General features: G+C 35.1%; 1 protein-coding gene across 1 annotated transcript in view; it reads left to right on the top strand.

Moving 5' to 3' along the window:
- Window positions 1–22,969, top strand: part of LOC136029355 (protein bark beetle-like) — a 141,743-nt gene extending 118,774 nt beyond the window's left edge. Inside the window, exons 20-25 of the mRNA XM_065707660.1 lie at window positions 1,139–1,332; window positions 6,816–6,941; window positions 10,794–11,049; window positions 14,134–14,338; window positions 17,179–17,423; window positions 21,850–22,969. Of these exons, the coding sequence (XP_065563732.1) occupies window positions 1,139–1,332; window positions 6,816–6,941; window positions 10,794–11,049; window positions 14,134–14,338; window positions 17,179–17,423; window positions 21,850–22,827 (2,004 nt within the window). The 3' untranslated portion in view covers window positions 22,828–22,969. The remainder of the gene's footprint in view (window positions 1–1,138; window positions 1,333–6,815; window positions 6,942–10,793; window positions 11,050–14,133; window positions 14,339–17,178; window positions 17,424–21,849) is intronic.
- The last annotated feature ends 603 nt before the right edge of the window (window positions 22,970–23,572 follow it).

Below are 23,572 nucleotides of genomic sequence, written 5' to 3'. Positions count from 1 at the left end.
GAAGGGAGAAGCTCGTTTTATATGTTCTAACTCTGCGCAAGATTACCTTAGGGTATGCTTTTTTAATCACCACTTTACTTTTGTAACTTGGAGATTACTTAAGAAAGCACTATTTGTGGCTTCTTTTCAGAAAAAAAATATTCTTCTGCTAATGTTGGTGAATTTGACAATACATGCCCTTATGTTGCAAAACTGACAGAAGTAATCGGGTTCCGAGATGCTGCTTAGTCATAACCACTAGTCGACGAAACGTTATTTAAGTATTTTCATGATTTCTTCCACGTAGGAATGATTAATCAAAATGGCAACTTGAAAAATTAATGAAATTATCACCACTGACACTCTTACCTACGGCAAAGGGAGGAGAGATTCCTCCCTTTGCCATAGGGAGGAGGAGAAATTAATGAAATTATGGATCTTTGCTACTGGCAATTCTATTGTGTTGCCTCTAATATAATTCCTGCTTTAGCATGGGCGCCCATAAGCTGGATTTTAGGGGGGTGGGAATTTACCTGATCTAATCGGCGCTTCCAATGCTGTATAATGGAAATCTCAAAACAAAAATATAAAAATCTAAGGAAGTTTCAGTCAGCCAGAGGGGGGCCTGGAGTCCCTCCTCCCCCCATATGGGCGCTCATATGCTCTAGATCTATTTCCTTAGACTCTCAAGTAAAACAATTCTACTGCAAAATACTCTCTCTCTCTCTCTCTCTCTCTCTCTCTCTCTCTCTCTCTCTCTCTCTCTCTCTCTCTCTCTCTCTCTCTCTCTCTCTCTCTCTCTCTCTCTCTCTCTCTCTCTCTCTCTCTCTCTCTCTCTCCTGTTTCCCTCTGTGACTAAACCACTCCCCGCAGTAGGAACTACAGGAATTTCCTAGGAAAGGTCAAGGATCCCAAACTCCCTCTCGAATAAAATGTATCTTTGATCGACGGAGCTAACTATTGACTCATTGGCTCTTGGTAAATATTTTGACAAAAATAAATAGATCTTCAAAAAAAATTACCAGTGATTTGAATATATATCCAAACTAAATTCTCTATCTTACTTCACAAAATCAAACTCCATCCTTTTTTATTTCCTAGTTTTAATTTTTAGATGTTTTATTCTTTTTATAACAATTATTTATTTTGTATCTTTTAGGCAACTTTTTGGCATAATGTTATCACACGAAATCAAGTTCCATACTGCAATGTTGTGGAATTTGATCAAATCGTTGTCAACGCCACGTCGAATCACTTTGCACAAAACACAGGTTATCATATAGTACATTTACATGGTTTCCAAGGTTTCCGGGTTCCTACTTACCAGGCGTTCATTCATAATTCTTTCCATTAGTAAGTATAAATTTGATGTGTCTTTAAAACGAAATAATAATAAGGCGCGTATAAGGCAAAACGTGACTAGTGTTTATTTTTCCAAAATACTAAAAGAGGTTAAGTGAAATGAAAAGATATTTTATGAAAAAATATATAATTAGAAAGGCTTTCTTTATTTTAGAAAGCGTCAACTATTTGTTTTCAATTAACATAATTTTATTAAATAGAGTATGATCTAGTCTGAAGTGCCATGATAAAAACTATTGTCATAATAGTTATTTCGATATATGTTTCATTTCCTCTTAGTAATCAGATGGTGGTCTGTCCTTGGTTATTGTGTGCATATTTTTTCGGTTCTATGATTTTTTCTTGATTTGGGTAAACATAAAAAGAGCACGTATTTATTCAATTAGTTTTTTTCATCCCAGTTCCTCACTGGGATGTTCCCCACTGGGAAGAGAATGCCTTTGAGGCACTCATTGGGAAGTGAATGCCTCAGAGGCACTCACTTCTACACATTTCAAAACTAATAATGTCATGTATATTCAACCTACAGCTAATAACCAAAAAATTAAAAAATTTTCCCACGTTAAAAAAGAACTTTAAATTTGAGCAGATGCTCCTCAAAAATTTAATAGCTGAGTATTCTCCAACCCATTAACCAAATAAAATATATTTACCACCATTTTACAGGATGCCTTCACACACAAAAAAACCCAATAAATCAATAAAAAAAAATTAAACAACAATACGATTAAATAAATAATTTTAATGGAAAAAACGAATTAAGCCATGATGAGGCGACAATCGCCGATACGCTGTTTCGGAAATCCTTTTGTGTAAGCCAGTCAGCTTTTCAGTAATATTCTGGAGGTGAAATTTCTTTATTAATTTTCTCGAGAGTAATTCTTTCTGATTCTTTTCATCGGTTTATTATCTGGCCCATTAGCATCTGCACTCTGTTGGGGACAATCTTACCAGATTTACAAATATTTAACTTAAAATATATTTTCTATTGCTCCAAATTTCTTCTTTTTACCTCATGAAAGTACTTAATGCCACAAAGACCTGAAATTACTTATATTTTTAATTTGTTTTTCTTCTTTACTATTGTTGAACATCATCCGATTATCAAGAGTAATTCTTTCTGATTCTTTTCGTCGGTTTATTATCTGGCACATTAGCCTCTGCACTCTATTGGGGACAATGTTACCAGATTTACAAATATTTAACTTAAAATATATTTTCTATTGCTCCAAATTTCTTCTTTTTACATCATGTAAGTACTTAATGCCACAAAGACCTGAAATTACTTACATTTTTAATTTGTTTTTCTTCTTTACTATTGTTGAACATCATCCGATTATCAAGAGTAATTCTTTCTGATTCTTTTCGTCGGTTTTTTATCTGGCCCATTAGCCTCTGCACTCTGTTGGGGACAATGTTGCTAGATTTACAAATATTTAACTAAAATATATTCTCTATTGCTCCAAATATCTTCTTTTTACCTCATGTTTTGCCACATTTATTGCCACAAAGACGTTAAATTACGTATATTTTTAATTTGTTTTTCTTCTTTACTATTTTTGAAAATTATCTGTTTATCGAGAGTTTCGTTCTTATTCTTTTCATCGGTTTATTATCTGGCCCATTAGCATCTGCTCTCTGTTGGGTACAATGTTTCCAGATTTACAAATATTTAACAAAATTGCATTTATTATTGCTCCAAATTTCTTCTTTTTACCTCATGTTTTGCCACATTTATTGCCACAAAGACCTTAAATTACGTATATTTTTAATTTGTTTTTCTTCTTTACTATTTTTGAAAATTATCCGTTTTTCGAGAGTTTCTTTCTTATTCTTTTCATCGGTTTATTATCTGGCCCATTAGCCTCTGCACTCTGTTGGGGACAATGTTACCAGATTTACAAATATTTAACTTAAAATATATTTTCTATTGCTCCAAATTTCTTCTTTTTACCTCATGTAAGTACTTAATGCCACAAAGACCTGAAATTACTTATATTTTTAATTTGTTTTTCTTCTTTACTATTGTTGAACATCATCCGATTATCAAGAGTAATTCTTTCTGATTCTTTTCGTCGGTTTTTTATCTGGCCCATTAGCCTCTGCACTCTGTTGGGGACAATGTTACCAGATTTACAAATATTTAACTTAAAATATATTTTCTATTGCTCCAAATTTCTTCTTTTTACCTCATGTAAGTACTTAATGCCACAAAGACCTGAAATTACTTATATTTTTAATTTGTTTTTCTTCTTTACTATTGTTGAACATCATCCGATTATCAAGAGTAATTCTTTCTGATTCTTTTCGTCGGTTTTTTATCTGGCCCATTTGCCTCTGCACTCTGTTGGGGACAATGTTACTAGATTTACAAATATTTAACTAAAATATATTCTCTATTGCTCCAAATATCTTCTTTTTACCTCATGTTTTGCCACATTTATTGCCACAAAGACCTTAAATTACGTATATTTTTAATTTGTTTTTCTTCTTTACTATTTTTGAAAATTATCCGTTTATCGAGAGTTTCTTTCTTATTCTTTTCATCGGTTTATTATCTGGCCCATTAGCATCTGCTCTTTGTTGGGTACAATGTTTCCAGATTTACAAATATTTAACAAAATTGCATTTATTATTGCTCCAAATTTCTTCTTTTTACCTCATGTTTTGCCACATTTATTGCCACAAAGACCTTAAATTACGTATATTTTTAATTTGTTTTTCTTCTTTACTATTGTTGAAAATTATCTGTTTATCGAGAGTTTCTTTCTTATTCTTTTCATCGGTTTATTATCTGGCCCATTAGTCTCTGCTCTCTGTTGGGTACAATGTTTCCAGATTTACAAATATTTAACAAAAATACATTTATTATTGCTCCAAATTTCTGCTTTTTACCTCATGTAAGTATTTATTGCCACAAAGACATGATATTACGTATATTTTTAATTTGTTTTTCTTCTTTAATATTGTTGAACATTATCCGATTATTGAGAGTAATTCTTTCTGATTCTTTTCGTCGGTTTATTATCTGGCCCATTAGCCTCTGCTCTCTGTTGGGGACAATATTACCAGATTTACAAATATTTAACTAAAATATTTTTTTTTTGGTCCAAATTTCTTCTTTTTACCTCATGTAAGTATTTATTGCCACAAAGACCTGAAATTACTTATATTTTTAATTTGTTTTTCTTCTTTATTATTGTTGAACATTATCCGATTATTGAGAGTAGTTCTTTTTTATTCTTTTCGTCGGTTTATTAACTGGCCCATTAGCCTCTGATCGCTGTTGGGTACAATGTTTCCAGATTTACAAATTTTTAACAAAAATACTTTTATTATTGCTCCAAATTTCTTCTTTTTACCTCATGTAAGTATTTATTGCCACAAAGACCTGATATTACTTATATTTTTAATTTGTTTTTCTTCTTTACTATTGTTGAACATTATCCAATTATCGAGAGTAATTCTTTCTGATTCTTTTCGTCGGTTTATTGTCTGGCCCATTAGCCTCTGCTCTCTGTTGGGGACAATATTACCAGATTTACAAATATTTAACTAAAATATTTTTTTTGGTCCAAATTTCTTCTTTTTACCTCATGTTTTGCCACATTTATTGCCACAAAGACCTGAAATTACTTATATTTTTAATTTGTTTTTCTTCTTTACTATTGTTGAACATTATCCGATTATCGAGAGTAGTTCTTTTTTATTCTTTTCGTCGGTTTATTAACTGGCCCATTAGCCTCTGATCGCTGTTGGGTACAATGTTTCCAGATTTACAAATTTTTAACAAAAATACTTTTATTATTGCTCCAAATTTCTTCTTTTTACCTCATGTAAGTATTTATTGCCACAAAGACCTGAAATTACTTATATTTTTAATTTGTTTTTCTTCTTTACCATTGTTGAACATTGTCCGATTATTGAGAGTAATTCTCTGATTCTTTTCATCGGTTTATTATCTGGTTCATTAGCATCTGCTCTCTGTTGGGGATAAGTTGATTTTCCTTGTATTATTTTCGTCTTTTTCTTTTCATAAATTTGTTTTATCCAATTATTTTGTTAATCTTTGATGAGAAAGAAGATGTTTTTTGAGTTCCTTTTTTGTGTGTGAAAGGATGTGCTCAAATATAGAATTCTCTTTGGTAATCTAACATTGGGTGGGGAGTGAATATTTGTCTTTGATTATGTATCATCTAATGCGATGCAAACTTGTTTTTGGGAATCTATCATCAGGTTTAAAATAAGTGCACGCTAATGTAGGCGAATTTTCATGATAAGTCAACTTAACAAACTGGTACTTGTCAGTTTTATTGAGATTGTGATTCCGTGGGTTTTCAAGAATAAGCTTTGTTTCGTGAAGTTACTTGATTTAGAACAGAAGGAACAGCTGATTTCCATCTTATTTAGAAGCTATCTTGTCAATGATATGAATAAAAAATTGTTAGCGGACCGGCTTCGCAAAGAGTTGGCCTAGTAGAACCTTTAAAATAGATATTCGGCCCCGAAGGGCCGAATTGGAATTTCGAGGTCAATTAAAAAATACAGGACAAAACGTCAAAAAATCTGAAGGAACACTGATACACTTAAAACTGACCAAAAATGTAAAAACCCAATTGTTCAATCAAATTCATAATGTAAAATCAAATTCGTAATCGTTATTTAAAACTATTAATTTATCAAATTCCTCAAAAGATATGCATAAATGGGCCAAACATAATAATGAAAAGTAAAACTCAGTAACATATATATAGTGAAAAAAGAATTTACCAGTGCAACAGCACACAGCCCGAGATGGTTGCAGCTTTCTGTTGATTGCGAACATAAATGTTGTAACTAGCGGATACTGGTGTTCAGAACGCATGAGGACGATTCCTAATTCCTATTTAAGCTATCTTAGGTTAATTTAAGAGTAATCTTTCTGCAGAAAGATGGAACAGTCACAAATTTTCCTAATAAAAATAATGGGTGGTGCTATCTGTTGCAGAAAAACCTTGATACGGTCTTTAGTAAATCGCCCACGACACTTTTTTCTTCTCTTTTTTAGCTTTTGTAATTGAAAACTAGCTACAGTCACTAAATTTATCCACTCCATACAATGGAAGAAGTAGTTTTTGAAAAAGAAGTTACAAGTCAGTTGGAAGAACTCAGTTTTTTATTGGACTTATTTGATTTCTGAGAATTTGTATGACTAGATTTTAATATGAAGCTAGTCAAGTTTACTTTATAAAAATACATGTTTTTAACTTGGGCAGAAACGCTTTCTTGCCGTTTTGAGATAACAGTCTGAATCCTACGAAAATGTTCTCATGAACGAAGTTCTTAAAGTCAAGTTTTTGATATGCGCTTTTAACTGATCATGGAGAATGAATGGTTTGACATCGATTAATTATATCAAACTCCTTTCCACAGCTCTCGAATTACGGCTCATGGAACATGGAACGGCTCTTTATTTATTTCTTCTTTTTTTTCAGCAACAATGCTACCGATATCATCAACAAGGGAACTTTAGTTGTGGGGAACAGCGGCCATTTATTCCGGGATAACATTTTTGTCGACCCCATGAATGATTTTGAAATGATAGCTTCAAACTATACAGGGTAAGTCAGATTGTCTTTCGTTTTATTTTTTACATTGGTTTCGAAGATGGCCAACTAGGAAGATATGGCACTTGTGGTATAGAGGGCTAGAAAAAAGCTACCGTACGGTCTTCTGACCACAGACTACAGGACTTTCATCAAAGTTGGAACTTTTCTATGCTTTTACTACCTCAGAACTGTTCGTAGAGCTCTGTTTCCATCCTCCAGCTAAAGATTTTTTGAACAGGGGTTGAGTTAAACCAGGGTTCAGCTCAACGAGAGGTCAGTTAAGTAATTTGAGGTGAAAGAGGTTGTGGCAAACAGGGATTCAGTCAAACGAACACCTTTATTGCGGTTTTATGGTTAGAAATAGCCTACATTATTCTTGAGGAGGGACTATCTTGGCTCCTGAGACTCCCACAATTAGATTGAACGATATTCTCGTGGACGAACGATCACTAGTGCATTCACAAAACTGATTTGAATGTGTTAGAGGCGAGAAAACTTTCCTTGCAGTGAAAATTGGTCTTTTGGATTATTATTCTAGAATCATTATTGTTTTTATGGCATTTGGTATTAACCAAGTGACATATAGCAATCGCAAATTCTGTCGGTCTGTCTGTCGGTCTCGGTTTTGCTACTTTAGGCACTGCCAGTTAAGCTAGGACGATGAAATTTGGCAGGCGTATAAGGGACCGGACCAGATTAAATTAGAAATAGTTGTTTTCCCGATTTGACCATCTGGGGGGGGGGGGAGAAGTGGGGGGCCCGTTACTTCAGAAAAAATAGAAAAATTGAAGTATTTTCAACTTACGAACGGTTGATCAGCTCTTAATGAAATTTGATGTTAGAAAGGATATCGTGTCTCAGAGCTGTTAGATCAAATCTTGTGATCTTGTGACATTGGGGGGGGGGGGTTAGGACGGGGAAACGTAAAATCTTGGAAAACACTTAGAGTGGAGGGATCGGGATGAAACTTGCCGGGAAAAATAAGCACAAGTCCTAGATACATGATTGACATAACTGGAACGGATCTGCTCTCTTTGGGGTAGTGGGAGGGGGTTTGAAAAATTAGAAAAATGATATATTTTTAACTTACGAACGGGTGATCGGATCTCCATGAAATTTGAGATTTAGAAGGATATTGTGTCTCAAAGCTCTCACTTTAAATCCTGACCGGATTTGGTGACATTGGGGGGGGGGGAGTTGGGAGGGGAAACCTAAAATCTTGGAGAACACTTAGAGTGGAGGGGTCTGGATGAAACTTGGTGGGAAAAATAAGCACAAGCCTTAGATACATGATTGACATAACTGGAACGGTTCCGCTCTCTTTGGGGTAGTGGGGGGGGGGGGAAATTAGAAAAAAAATGATGTATTTTTAACTTACGAACGGGTGATCGGATGTTAATGAAATTTTGATATTGAGAAGGATATCGTGTCTCAAAGCTCTCTGTTCAAATCCCGACCGGATCTGGTTGGAGGGATCGGGATGAAACTTGGTGAGAAAAATAAGCAGAAGTCTTAGATATGTGATTTACATAATTGGAACGGATCCGCTCTATTGGGGGAATTCTGAAAAATTAGAAAAAAATGACGTATTTTTTAACTTACGAAGGAGTGATCGGATCTTTATGAAACTCTATATTTAGAAGGACCTTATAACTCAGTTCTCTTATTTTAAATCTCAACCGGATCCAGCGTCATTGGGGGGGGCAGTTGGGGGGACCTGCAATCTTAGAAAATACTTAAAGCGGAGAGATCAGGATGAAACTGGATGGGAAGAATAAAAACCTGTCTAAGATATGTGACTGGCATAACCGGACTGGATCTGCTCTCTTTGGTGGAGACGGGGGGGGGGGGGTAATTTTGAAAATTAAGGTATTTGTAACTTAAGAAAGGGTGACCAGATCTAAAAAAGTCCCCTCCAACTCCCCGGAAGGGAGTTGGAGGGGGAAACCGGAATTCTTGGAAAATGTGAAAATTGGGGTATTTCGGATCTTAATGAAATTTAATATTTAAAAGGAATTGATGTCTCAGAGCTATTATTTCAAATCCTGACCAGATCTTTTGACATTGGGGAGAGTTGGAGGGGGAAATCTTGGAAAACACTTGGATTGGAGGTATTGGGATGAAGCCAAAACATCTTGGTGGATAGAATAAGCAAATGTCCTTGATACGTGATTGACGTAAACGTACTAGATTCGCTCTCTTTGGGGGACTTGGGGGGAGGGGTTCAATGATTTGGAGAGTTTGGTTTGGTGCTTCTGGACGTGCTACGACGATGATAATTGGTAGGCGTGTCAGGGAGCTGCACAAATTGACCTGATAAAGCCGTTTTCCCAGATTCGACCATCTGGGGGGCTACAGGGATAGGAAAAGTTAGAAAAAATTAGGTATTTATAACTTATGAGTGGGTGATCGGATCTTAATGAATTTTGATATTTAGAAGGGTATCGTGACTCAGAGCTCTTATTTTAAATCCTGACCGGCATAAAGCCTCTGATTTTTCTTTTAAATCAATCTATTGATTCTTAGAATTTTGTTAGAGCCCATACCATATGAGCTCTTGGCTCTTAGCTCTTCTTGCCTCGTCACAAGTCCCTTATGAGCTCTTAGCTCTTGTTTTGTTTATTTACTGCTATTTACGTGTTATTATTTGCAATTATTGTTACATTTTTATATTAGAGATTTAATTTAGAGCTGTTTTTTCTGGGGGTGGGATATTTTTTCTAGTTCATATGCAGCTCAACCAATTAAAATCAGAAGTGATTATAAATATTTATCATGGTTTGAAGTTAAATACACAATGCTTAGTTGTCAGAGCTCTACATAAAAAAATAAGAGTACTTGAGACACTGCTCCTCTGAAACTCGTATAGGCATTCTAGACTATGATAGACAGCAGACATGAGTTTTAGCAATTCTGGTGGGGGTTTTCTTAGAAGTGACCAATGTTTATTCTTCTGTAAGACCAATATTGGTTCAAAATAAAGAAGATAATGAGAAAAATCTCTGACAAATCAATGTAGACTTGATGGATTGTCTACTTTTGCAAATGATTTGCACCAATAGACACGTGCTGGACTACCGAAATGTCGCTGATACTGTGTAATACGATATGATAGAATGTGAAACACTCAATCTCTGTTCATTTTTTAGCTTTTCAGAAAAAATATAAATTGTACAAAGATAGACATATGAAAGAAACGAGGGTGTGTTCTTGGGAACTGGTGTCTTTTTTTAAGGATTGCCGGAAGCTTAAGCCAAATGGTCTAAGCTTCATACTTGGAGCACACGCTTGGAACCAACTTGTTCTACACTAGTTGTATTGTGCTCTTTAGTTTATTGTTGTTGTTTTTATTTTTTTATCATTTGTTTTAGTGCTCTCCAATTTCTTTTTTTATTTTTTATGTTTTTCATTCTTTTTTATTTAGCCCACGTTGAACCTAATTGCTTATGTTGAAGCACTAGATGGTGGAAAACTATATTTTGTTTGTGGGCAATGTTATTTGCTGGTTAAAAGGGTAGGCCACTGTAACCTTTGTGTATTCATACCTCGTTTATTGTTCAATATGCATTTATGATTTATCATCTAGGGCTCACCCTCCCCCCTCCCGCATCCTCAAACCATGCCATCAAGTAATAATCCTTAAGGGATGATTTTAGCCAAACGTTGCTAGTCTAATGCTTTTCATGGCTATGAAAAGCCATATGAAAAGTAGCAGCTACAAAAAGTAGCTGCAACTTTTTGACTTCAATGTACTGATTGTTTGTTTTTTTGTTTTTTCTCAATTTTTTCTCCAGAATAAGGTAAGGATTTCCACACGTTCATTAGTTATTATCCTTAACATGGTTATTAATTTTTTGTCTATAGGGCGGAAGTATTACGTTCCCCTATCGATGCTGTTTACAATTGGTGGGGGTACAACACTACTGTTGCTGTTGAAGGGAGAATCAGAGATTACAAGGATCGAGAAGGACTGTTAGAGGTCAAAAGTCAACCTTATTATGAGAACAATATGACTGTTTTGAGTGGGTTGTGTGACCCGGGCTACACTCAAGTTGGAGATCTGTGTTTGATATATATTGGAGTACCAGTGAACTTCTCTCAGGCCAAAGAATTTTGCAAGGTATTTTCTTCTTAATAAAGATATAGTTTTGATTAATATATTGAAAGGTTATATACCTAACCTGTTTGCATGGCCCCTATTCCATAATGTTCTCCTTCCTTGGTGAATCACCACTGTAAGTACCGTAAAAGTATGGTTACTTTTGCTTTTTAGTTGCAAAAGAAATATTCTTCAAAATAGTGTCTTTTTAAAAGACATTTAAATGAAATTCTGACAAATTCCCCCGTGCATAATTTTCCTTGATAATTTCACCCCCTGGAAGCTTTCGTCCTTATAGAAAATTCCCCCGTAGACCCCCCCCCCCCCCGCAAAAAGTTACTCAGTCCGTTACCACGAACTGTTTGACGATGTTTCTTTAATGTCGTAAATCACCAAAGTTGGTGACATGGTTGATTTTGCTTTTTTGATGGTGGTTAGAGGGGCAAAAGAAATTTTCAACCTAAGCGTGAAAACTAAAAGCTTATTTAAAATCTTATATAATAGAGTTATTTGCTTTGCCCTGCTCTGTGATGTGCCTTTAACTTTGAAAATCACCAAAGTTGGTGATGTAAAAATATGGTTACTTTTGCCTTTTTAGGGGGAGAGGGAGGGGCAAAAGAAATTATCAGCCAAAGATTAAAAACTAAAGGCTTATTTAAAATCTTACACTAAGAGCTCATATAATTGAGTTATTTGCTTCCCCCCTGTTCCATGTTTGCTTTTTAGGGGGTGGGGGGTTAAATGAGATTTTCGGCCTTTTGGGGAAGGGGTAAAATATTGTGAAGCGGGGTAAAACTTACACTAAAAACTATATATATAATATATAGTATAATATATAATAATATATAATAAACTATATATATAAACTATATATAGATAGATTAAAAACTAAAGGCTTATTTAAAAGCTTACACTAAGAGCTCATATAATTGAGTTATTTGCTTCCCCCCTGTTCCATGATGTTTCTTTAGCTTTTGCTTTTTAGGGGGTGGGGGGTTAAAAGAGATTTTCGGCCTTTTGGGGAAGGGGTAAAATATTGTGAAGCGGGGTAAAACTTGATGTTCGAGTTGTGTCGATATGTTGGTGAATAAAAAAAAATAATCTTTCACCCAAAGAAGGACACAGTGTTTAGTGTTATCTTAGAAATCTGTTGATAATATTTTGTAGACCCCAGACTTGTCAAACTATTTGGTATTTAGCTAAATATAACCGTTTAGGTAAAAGGCAGATAAGTTTCGTTCCGTCAAACGGGAAAACACTTGTTGCAAGATAATATGTTAGGCCATTGTTAGGCCATAATGTGTTAGGCCATTATGCTAAAGTTTGACCCTTTCTCACAACTCTACTTTTTAAAAGAATAAAAACAACTTTAGCGTAAAGAGCGGGGTGTTTAGGAGGGGATAACCCCTTTCATATATAGAGTAAATTTCTCTTCGTGTTAAGTTTTAATGTCGCTCCTTACTTTCAGTTGAAAAAACTTGTTTTTTTTTTTTTTATTTGATTTCTTAAATAAAAAAAAGTTTTTGAATTAATGCATGTTTTGATTTTGGCTCTCTGCAAATGAATAAGTAAAGCGAAATTTGCTTATTAATTTTTTTTTTTTTGCTAAATGGCTTTCTCATAGTTTTTATCGGACGAGTTTGAGAAAAAAGGTGTGGGGTTGGAGGGCTATTTGCCCTCCAAGTTTTTGGTTACTTAAAAAGGCAACTAGAACTTTTACTTTTTTTACGAACGTTTTTATTAGTAATAAATATACGTAACTTACGAATTAACTTGCGTAACGAGGTTCTATACTCGTATATTTTTATTACGTGTATGAAAGGGTTCGGCCCTTCGTTAATACCTCGCTTTTTACACTAAAGCTTTAATTTTATCCCAATTTTTTTAAGAATGACCCCCTGAATCACAAAAGTCATAGAATAAATTGTTGGAATTACAAAAAGCATACTATAGCGTAAAGAACGACATATTTAGGAGGAGGGGATCCTCCTCATATGCGTAGTAATTTATGTTCGCTTTGTTTTAATGCTGCTCCTTACATCCAGTTGAAAAAACTTTTTCATATTTATTTTTTTGTTTTTTTTTAAGAATGCTAGAAAATCCTGCATCCCCTTCATGGAGATTATCTTCCCCCATGTTAAATTCTCCATGGAAAGGTCATGGAGTAATTCCCCCAAAGACATAGTTATTAGGTTTTTTTTACTATGCTGAACAAAATGGCTATCTCAAAATTTGATCTTTTGACTTCGGGGAAAAAATAGCACGGGAGGGGGACTAGGTGCCGTCCAATTTTTTTTGGTCACATAAAAAGGGCACTAGAACTGTTCATTTTCGTTAGAATGAGCCCTTTCGCGACACTCTAGGAGCACTGGGTCGATACGATCACCCCTGGGAAAAAAAATACCCACCCGGGATCAATCTTCTGGCAAAAAATACAAAGTTCCACATTTTCGTAGAAAGGAGATCGAAAGTTCTACAGTAGGTTATCAGATACGATAGAAGTAATGATGTGATTTTTGTTAAGAAACTATTATGTATAGGAGGTGTTTCCCCCTATTTTCCAAAATAAGGAAAATTTTCTCAGGCTCGTAACTTTTGATGATTAAGACTAAATTTGATGGAACTTATTAATCGAAGATAAATAATGAGCATAAAAATTAATATCAGCATAAAAATCTGATTCTTTTGATGTATACATTAGTATCGAAACTCTGTTTTTAAGAGTTTTAGTTACTATTGAACCTGGTCGCTCCTCACTACAGTTCGTTGCCATGTACTGTTTGATAACATACAACAGCCTATAATTCGTAAGTTGAATGAAATTGGCCTTTTACTTAGGGGGTCATGATGGAGTACCATAAGCATAGCAAAAACTATTGCTTTATGCCAGAGAAGTCCTTTTCTAGTCCCGAATTCACAGGTAAAGAATAAACTCTTCAGCCACCCTTCCCTGAAACTTTGTTTCGCAGAAAGACTCCCCGAGAAAGAAATGAATTTGATGAAATATTATTGGAATTTTAATTTTTAGTTGCTATTTTTTCTAAATTTTTCTTTTTGTTGGAAGCTTTATGATGGAAGTATATTTTCATAGCTTGTTTTTCTTAGGAGGAAAGAGGATCCTTGCCTTATTTAATGGCAAAACATCATCAAGTTTCAGCATTTATTCGATCGAGACAGGAGTTTTACGACGAATTCAGAACAAAGGTCTGGGCACAACACTTGGATCTCATTGGAAAATGTTCCACGTTTGTTCATAACAAAGTTGTCACATCTTCATGCAACCTGCTCCTTCCTTTTATTTGTGAAGCTGGTAAGAAATAAATTAAGACTGATCTTTTTTCCTATGTTTCTTTCTTCCTTACCTTCTTTCTTAACTGTTCCTTTTACTTCACCTTCCTTTGGTTATTATTTTCTGATAAATAACGGGTTATATGATTTGTGAGGAAGAATTAGTGACAGTACTAAAAGGATTAAAAAATAATAAGGCTCCGGGTGCTGATAGTGTGATAAATGAGTTTCTTAAATATGCTGGCTCTGAGGTTAGAAATAAGCTTCTGAAGATTATGAATATGATTTTTGAAAAAGAGGAAGTACCTAATGATTTTTGGAAAACCTTAATTAAACCACTGTATAAGAAAGTTGACGAGAGTGAGTGTCGTAATTATCGAGGCATTAGTCTGATTGCTGTAGGTAGCAAATTGCTTAGTAATATAATACTTTTTAGACTGAGAGATGCTGTAGACAAAGTTTTAAGGGAAGAAAAGTACGGTTTTAGAAAAGGTAGAGGATGTGTCGACCACGTTTTCACTCTTAAAGTAATAATTGAGAAGTCCCTTCGTTGTCAAACACCTTTAGTCCTCAGTTTTATCGAATATGAGCAATCTTTCGATTCTGTTGATAGAAGAGCGTCAGCAAAGGTCTTATCCTTATATAGTATACCAGAAAAACACATTAAAGTGATTTTTGCTATATACGAGTATAATACTGCTGCGGTTAAGGTAGGAAATGAGGTTAGCAACTGGTTTTGTATTAAATCGTAATTAAGCAGGGTTGTGTTCTATCTCCCTTTATATGGATCATTTTGATGGACTTCGTCTTAAATAGCACAGGAAAGGCAATTGGAGACCACGGAATTAATGGGGAGGAAAAACGCTCCTGGACTTAGATTATGCCGATGATTTAAGCATATTAGATGAAAGTATGAGCAAAATGAATGAATTTTTGGAGGTTTTGCGAGTTCAGGGTGCTAGAATAGGCTTGAAAATTAATGTTAAGAAGACTAAGTCACTAAGGCTAGGAATAAGTGAAGATGAAAGGGTGACATTGGGTAACGAAACGATTGACAAGGTTGACAGCTTCACTTACCTTGGTAGTATTATTAGTTAAGACGGTGGGAGCAGTGAAAATGTTAAAAGTAGAATAGCTGAGGCTCAGGGTGTTTTTTCACAGTTAAAAAAAAGTTTAGAAGAATAGGAAGATAAGTCTGCAAACCAAGATTAGAATATTGGAAGCTACAATGATGACAGTGGTCAAATATGGCTCTGAAGCATGGGTGCTCCGAAAAGCAGACGAAAATTTACTAGATGTTTTCCAGAGGAATTGCCTACGGATTGTTCTGGGTACGCAGTATTTCAACCGTATTTCAAACAGTAGATTGTACAAAAATGTGATTCAATTCCGCTTTCTAGGGTTATAATGAAAGAAAGGTTGAGATGGCTAGGCTACATTCTTTGGATGAAGGATGACAGATTGTCCTTTTTGGCCAACCTTTTGGGGCTACACGGAAAGCAGGTCGTCCTCGTCTGGGCTGGGATGTCATAAATAAAGATTTAAAGGAAATGGGAACCTCCTGGGAGGCTGTAAAGAGGGAGGCCTTGAATATATTAGGTTGGAGGAGGAGCGTGCGTAGCTGTGTTGGCCTGAGGTGGCTTGGTGCTGCAGTGAGTTATTAGTAGTAATAGTATTTACGTAAAACATTGATGATAGCTGCATATATTCTTTATTTCTTAATCCCTTCGTCTAAAGATGAACGTTTTAATGTTTTACAGTTAACCTACATTCAATTATTGCGATTAAAGATATTTGCAGAATGTTTAAAGCAATCGTGAAATTGATATAATGATCAAAGTTCGGCTAGATAAAAAAAAAATCTAAATATATGTTGATAATGCTCATTCCTAAATTAGTATGCCAAATGTTTTTAGTTGAATCTTAGATAAATAAATGCTGATAAGGTTCAATCATAAATTAATGGACGAAGTATTTTTAGCTGAAGTCTAGCTGAATAAATGCTGACAATTCTCAATGCAAAATTAATAAGTCAAATTTTTTTATCTAAATTTTTGCTGGATAAATGCTGATAATAATCAATCTTTAATTAATGTTCCAAGTGTTTTGGGCTGAATGTTAACTAAATAAATGTTGATAATTCTCAATCCCAAATTAATAATGCCAAATGTTTTAGCTCAATTTTAGAAAAAAATTGCTGAAAATTATCAATCCTAAACTAATGTGCAAAACGTTTTTGTGCGAGGCTGGATTCTTCTGGAATTACTTTATGTATAAAGCTGCTTGATTAGGTGCTAAATAATACTCTTTACTAATGAATTGATTTGGGCCATCGCACAATGCGTATTATGAAAAAGCGGGTTAATATTCTTGTAAATAATTTCTGAGACCACAGTGGGTAATCATGACAAAAAAAAAAGATCACAAAAAACTCTAAGATGAAATTTACTTTAGTTTTAGCATTTGTTTTCAGGTTCGGTTTTTTATTGCCCTTTCGACTTTTATCTGCATTTTTATTATTATTATTATTGTTCCGCACTGAAGAAGGTTGAGCGAAGTTCTCAACCGAAATATTTGTATATATTTTTTCTTCTGTTTTCACTGGCTTTTTCATTCTTGTGTCTTTTAGACGCCAAGATACTATCCTTCAAATCATTTTACTAAGGCTTCCAAAAAGAATTACGCAGTAGATATAGAACTGAGAATTGAAATGTAATTAATGTGCGTTAAATGTGTTCTTGCGCTCGGTTTCATTTGTTTTATAAAAAATTAAAAAGAAAATTCTGACTGTTTGGAATAAAACTTCAGTTTTCGAATCCAGTGTAGTGATTGACAGGGTTAATGAACATGGAACATTTTCAGATCCAAAAATATATGTCGACCCCTTGAGCTGGACAGAAGATTTTATAACAATATTTTCCCTTGCCACAGCTGGTGGTGGCCTTCTATTGGTGATACTTTGCCTAGCATTTTGGGCATCGAAGTCCCGACATCGAGCTGCTGAGCGACTGGAAAGACGTAATTCGATTCGAGCTTCGAGACGGTCTCTGGCTATGTCAACAGCTAGTTTATCAGAACTGGGGCATGCAAGACGAAATGGAATGCAGGTATGTTTTGTCAAATAAAATGAAGTAGACGGTACTAAGGAACTAAAAGCATCACAGATTTATCCGAACAATTTAAAGAGTTGCATTGATCCTTTTTCGGTCCCGTTCACCAAAGTTTTGCTTTAGTTTTCATTGTTTCGGTTTATTCGGTATCAAAGTTGAATAATCTGATTCTCTTTAAGCCATGTTTTGTTTTATCACCGATTAAAATGTGATAGTTGGAGACGCGTCAACATGCTTGAATTGGTGTGACCTAAGGAAATATTTAAAAAAAAGATGATGCATTCTTAAGATATCTCGAAATACACTGCTTTGCTTAAAGCTAATTTAATTCTGTATATCCTGACATCGAATCGATGTTTTTACTTTTTAAATACATCATTAATTTAAGCTAGTACTAGATTACTTTGCCCCGAAATATAAAATCTGTACCAGTTTCTGCTGTTGCTTCGAAATATGCAGTAGTTAAGAATATTTTAATTAAACTTGCTTCAATTGGCCATTCATGTCCAGGAACGCACAAATGAACATTCTAGTGGAAGATACTCGAAGTATGAAAAATATTACGGACGGGGGTGGGTCAATTATAAAAAGTTAATAATTTGATAAAGAAGTGACCAGAAAGCAAGGAAGTTTGAGTTTTAGGGAGGAGCAGCTCCCAAGCTGCCGCAAACGGTGTACGTTCTTATACAGCTCCAAGCCTATTTATGTTAAATAAATATAAAATGGATTCTAGTCTTTTTTGTTTCCTCTTAAGTGAAATACTATTTTAATTCGGAAAATTTCTGTGTTTTAGATTTTCAGAGTCGCTTCTGGTTCTTAAAAGGTTCTTTAATCATATAACTACTTTACTTTGCCTCAAAACCATTATTTGGTGGCAGTAGCAACAATATCATTCCCTCAAAGGGTGGTGAATGCGGCCAACACTTCTTATGGTTATTTTATCTAATTAATCACCCGGTATTGCTATCTTTGACAAGTGCGCATGATAATGTAGAGATTTTAGAAACTATTCCAAATGTTCATGGGAACTGATGGTCATTTTCTGGTTAATAAACATGATTTTTCTAACTTTTCTCCTCGAGTTCTTTACATTTATTAGTTGGGTGTCAGGATTTAGATAGAGCGATAGTTTGGCTTTTTGGCAAGTTAGACATACTGGCAAAATTACTGGTTTAATAATTATGATTAGAAAATTATGCTGGTATATTATTTATTAAGATTAGATAAACTAATTTTGACTGTAAGTTTATTGACGGCCAAGAATAAACAGGCTTATTTACGCGTAAGGTGAATAAATATTGGTTTTTTAATTGTTTTTTAAATTTTGGTTTCCAGTGGGTGTCATAGCATGAAAGCATACCTTTTCAATGATATACTAAATATTACTATAGACTGAACCTCCCCCCCCCCTAATTAAAACAAACCTCTTAAAACATCAGAATCCAGATAATGTGCCTGAACGATTAATATATGTACCAATTTTTAACAATTCTATATTAGCCATCGGTAGTTTAGTGGGAGAATATTCGGCTGTGATACCGACGACAAGCGATCTATTTCCATTCGGTGGATTTTTAGAAATTATGTCAGTTACTATTTCAATATTATCTTTTGTTTGTATAATATTGGAGGGAAGGGGGGGGGCTACTGAGTCAAATATGACCCTCTGTAAAAGTAGATATGACTCTGCAAAAGTTTTTTTTTAATTGACTTAATTTGGCATCATGATCCAACTGTTGATGAGAAATCACCCAAAAAAAAAATAGTAGTAAATACCATATTAGCAGTACCTGTTCATTCAAAGATTAATTATAGACAAATGGCTAAACCTTATAAAACCATAGAAATTTTTGGTTAGAATAGCTAATTTTTAATATAGAAACAGTGAACAAATTGTGGAAGCGTAGAAGTAAACTTAAGCCTCTTGCTCCCTTGAGCAATACAATTTTACTCTTCTTCTTCCAGCTAAAATTCCATTCAACCAAAGAAACCAGATATCTCGTTTTAAAAACTTTATTCGTAATATTGCAACCAAAAAGAATTTATCTAAACTTGTAGTACTAAGAAACATTTAATTAGTTTGGTTAACGTTAATACATAGAAAATTAAGACGTGCAAATATATTCAGGTGCTTTAAAATATCACTTATGTGACCAATGAGATATTGAACAATCACACCTGCAGCAAATTTCGAAGAGAATTCTAAAAAAAAGCGTGACAGTCTTTTTACTGAAAATCTGGCGATGGGGAGGGAAGTGTTATTGGAAGAGCCGTATTCTCTTCTTTTACCTCTAATCATATACATTGAAAATTCTTCTATGACTGCATTTCAAATTAGGTGTCACATGCCCATGCTTTTGCTAAAAAGTAGACGGGAAGATGGACAATGGCTGCTGGAGGGGATACGAACAATTGACGCTATTGATTACAGGTTTTCAATTTAGATAATGTACCCCTCTCCCACCGACCAAGACTTTGAAAAATACTTCTTTATTTAGAGTGTGGTCATTGATGTTTTTGTATTTCATTGGTATTTTCATTTGTACATCCGGAAAAACGACAAATTTATCCCCCCCCCTTCTCCACTAGTTTGATAAATGAATTTGGTACGCCTCCTCCCCTAAAGTTTGTGAATAGACCCCATTGGTGCGGGCTTTAATTCACAGATAAGTGAAAACCCTAAATTTGTGTTTGTGTCTGTGTGTGTGCATTCCACAGAAATGCAGCGGGGGGGGGGGGTTAGGGCCTCCCAGATGTTTTCTGTTGAAAAAAGGATTCAAAGCATTCCTGACAATATTGTATTCTGATAAAATCGATTGTCTATCTTCAGTGAACAAGTTCTTACAGGGAACATAAAAAATTCTAACATAAAATGCTTACGAAAAATTTACCTCTGAGATCAACGAATCTGCTTTGGTTAGTATTATACTATATAGGCAATATTTTGTCCAGGCCATACCGTCCCAGCTAAGGTAAAAGTCAGAGCCCATTGCTGCTTCAACTCAGACGAAGAAACATCCTGAACATTATGAAAGATTGAAGCCGGAGGTTGCCAAAGAAGTTCATTCTCCATAAATGTTATTCTGAAGATCCATAGAGGGAATGATCAATCTATTCTCACCCATCTTCGACACGTAATTTTTTGTGGCCTAGGGTTTTAGGCGTTATCCCCCTCCCCGCCCCCAGAGGTTACCCCCCTCCCCACGGAAAATATCCCCGTGTAAAATATGAGAACAAATCCTTTAGAATGGTTTCTAAAGTAACGAAGAAACTGACGAAAAAACCTGTTTGTAATCGATTTTGTGTATTATACGCCACTCAGTCAAGTTTGCGATGTGTAAAACTCGAGAACAAACCGGTTTCTTCGTTAGATTCTTAGTTACTTTAGAAACAAATTTGGGTTATATATTTACAAATTAGGGGGGGGGGGTAAAGTAAAGCGGGTCTGCATGCAAAATGTGTTAGGTATAATTATTCTGCATACAATGAAGTAAGAATTGTTTTCTGACTTCAAACTGTCCAAATACTTTATCCCACCCCATTATGTGCAAATATATAGCCCAAATTATGATTCCCATCTGTTCTGTCACTTGTCTTTGTCTTGTCTAGCGCTAAGCTGAAAGAAATTAACGAAGAAACCGGTTCGTTCTATAGTTTCACACATCGTAAACTTGAGTGAGTGGCGTATAATACACAAGTGCCAAAATTCCTTCCTCCTACGGTAAAAAAAAAATAAAACTCAAATAAAATTCTCAAATTTGGAAAGCCTTTTTTTCCACGGGGGGGGAGCATTTTCCCTGGGGCTATTTTTCGCGGGGGGTGTATTCCGGGGGGGGGGTATTTTCCAAGTGGTGGGGGATTTTCTGTGGGTGGGTTTTTTTCAGGGGGGGTAAACGCCAGCCACCGTGACTTAGACACCTTCCCCATGGATACGCTATTTTTTCTCGGTTCTTGAAATTCCATGGGACCTCCAAAAACTAAACCCTTCATAAGGACCTGATCTACAAACTAGGGTTTGGTGGTGGTATCCTCAAATTGAACTTTTTCAACTCATTGTTCTCATAGTTCAAATGTTTCCTGGACAATAATTTCTACCTGACAAATTCATTCTTGACATAAAGTTATACTGTTTAATTTATTTTATATGTTTATGTCCTGACCAGGCACACACGCCAGTTCTTTCTTTCCAGCAAGGGTAAGTAAAATATCAACCTACAAATGTTAAAATTTCAGGGGGGGTCGGTTGGCACAACCTGAACACCACTACCTCCTCATATTTTTGGGACTCGATGTACATAATACGGCAATAAACATAGAATAGTGCAAACATTTTTATTACTTTCTGCTATTAGAGCATGAGTGACTTTTAGTTCTCTTTCTCTTTCTATATACGTGTTTTTTAGATTTTTTGTTTTCTTTTTAGCAAAAGCTGGTATCTTCAGCCCACCGTTACTCGATGTCCGATAATAGTTCAGACTCAATGGAAAAATCTCAAGCAGCAACATCAGTGATAGATGACACTCAGTCTTACGAGATATATGAAACGAACAACACATTTCGCGACTTTGACCAAACATTTGAAAATAATCAAAAAACTGGGGAATTTGAGTCGTATCGCTACCCCCAAAGCCCTTCTGACAACATTTCTAGAACTACAAGTGAATATTGGGATAGTACAGATCAGAGTAGGAACATTAGCATGAACGCTGATACTGTTAGATATAAACAAGTTCATTCGGTAGGCCTGCCTGATCCTAAAAGTGTTGAATATGGCAGGGCTCATTTAACAACACCCTCTGAGCCACACTACAGCACTCTAAGAACGATAGGTCCGTCCGATTATTCACGTATTCAGGGACGACCTGTCCCTCCCCTCCCATCTGTTTATTCATCCTCTAGTAGTTTTGGGCGAGGCTTAGATAGGAGCCTTGACGATACAAATGTTGCCAATTCTGTTCGTGCAAATTCTAGTGATTTTCTTGATCAGAAGGAACCTCTTTACAGTGAAGAAAGATCTGTGATGACTTCATTTAAAGCAGGATCACGTGTACGATCTCCATTGCCACTAACTCTTCCACCTCCTCCAGTAGTACCTCAAAGAGTGTCAGCGTTCCCTCCCTTTGAGCCAGAACGCCCTCCAACAGTTGCATCTTTTATATCAGAACCAACAAGAGCCAAGAGTCCTGCTCTAAGTTTACGCACTCGCTCTCAAATATTACTTGAAACAGATTTTGAAGATCAAAAAGTGACTCATCGTGGTAGTACCCGATCTCAAGTGCTTGAAACAGACATAGATGCTCTTGCATTAAATAGAGTGCATGCTCAAACAACGCCACATTTGCCTGATATAGGCCGTATGAGCGTCAGATCTAAAAGCCAGCCTATAGAAACTGCCATGTAAATTGAAGTGCAGCAATACTTTATTTTAATCCTAATGACATTTTGTATTCTTATATCATGTTTTATTGTTCAAATTTGTTGTATAGTGCCTTAGTTTCTTGAACAAATTTTAAGCTTTTTAAGTAAACAGAGAAACAACCAAAGCTCTTATGATTTGATGGAAAATTATGAGCCAAAAAGAAATAGGCGAATGTCCTCATTCGGAGGTTCAATAAGTATCCCTTCTTCAAGGTCCAAAAGTCTACTAATGTCAAAAGAAATAAAAACTAATTAAACTGTAAAGGTCATAGATACTATTGTCCTTTAGTAAACCAGACCCCCATACACAGTAATATCTTGTACATCAGAACAAACAAGTAGGGCCCAATTGAGGATAGCATGGCACCTAAGCATTTTTCACTCAAGGGTCAGAGAAAGTATATTTTTGAACTATTATTTCCGCCATCTTAAGTTGCAATAATTCTTGTTCCTCCATTTACAAGTCTTGTACTCTATAAGAAGCTGAAAATTTCTATTGCCTTTTTTGTATCTATACTTCTCTCTGGAAGTTCTTCGCTAGATCAATTTTATAGTGGATGTTCTGCTGCTAAGCCAGACATACACACTGAACTGAACAAACATTTTCATATTTTTCATAGTTTGTTAATTTTATTGATGTGTTTTGTATTTTTAGGGAATTGTATACAATCTCGGCACCTATTACACTTGTCAAATACTTGTCAAATATTTTGCTTATTTTATGATAC

This window comes from Artemia franciscana, chromosome 7 (assembly GCF_032884065.1).
Source record: "Artemia franciscana chromosome 7, ASM3288406v1, whole genome shotgun sequence".
Lineage (NCBI taxonomy): Eukaryota > Metazoa > Arthropoda > Branchiopoda > Anostraca > Artemiidae > Artemia > Artemia franciscana.
The sequence above is the reverse complement of the archived record's forward strand: the minus strand, read 5'-3'. Positions and strand labels throughout refer to the sequence as shown.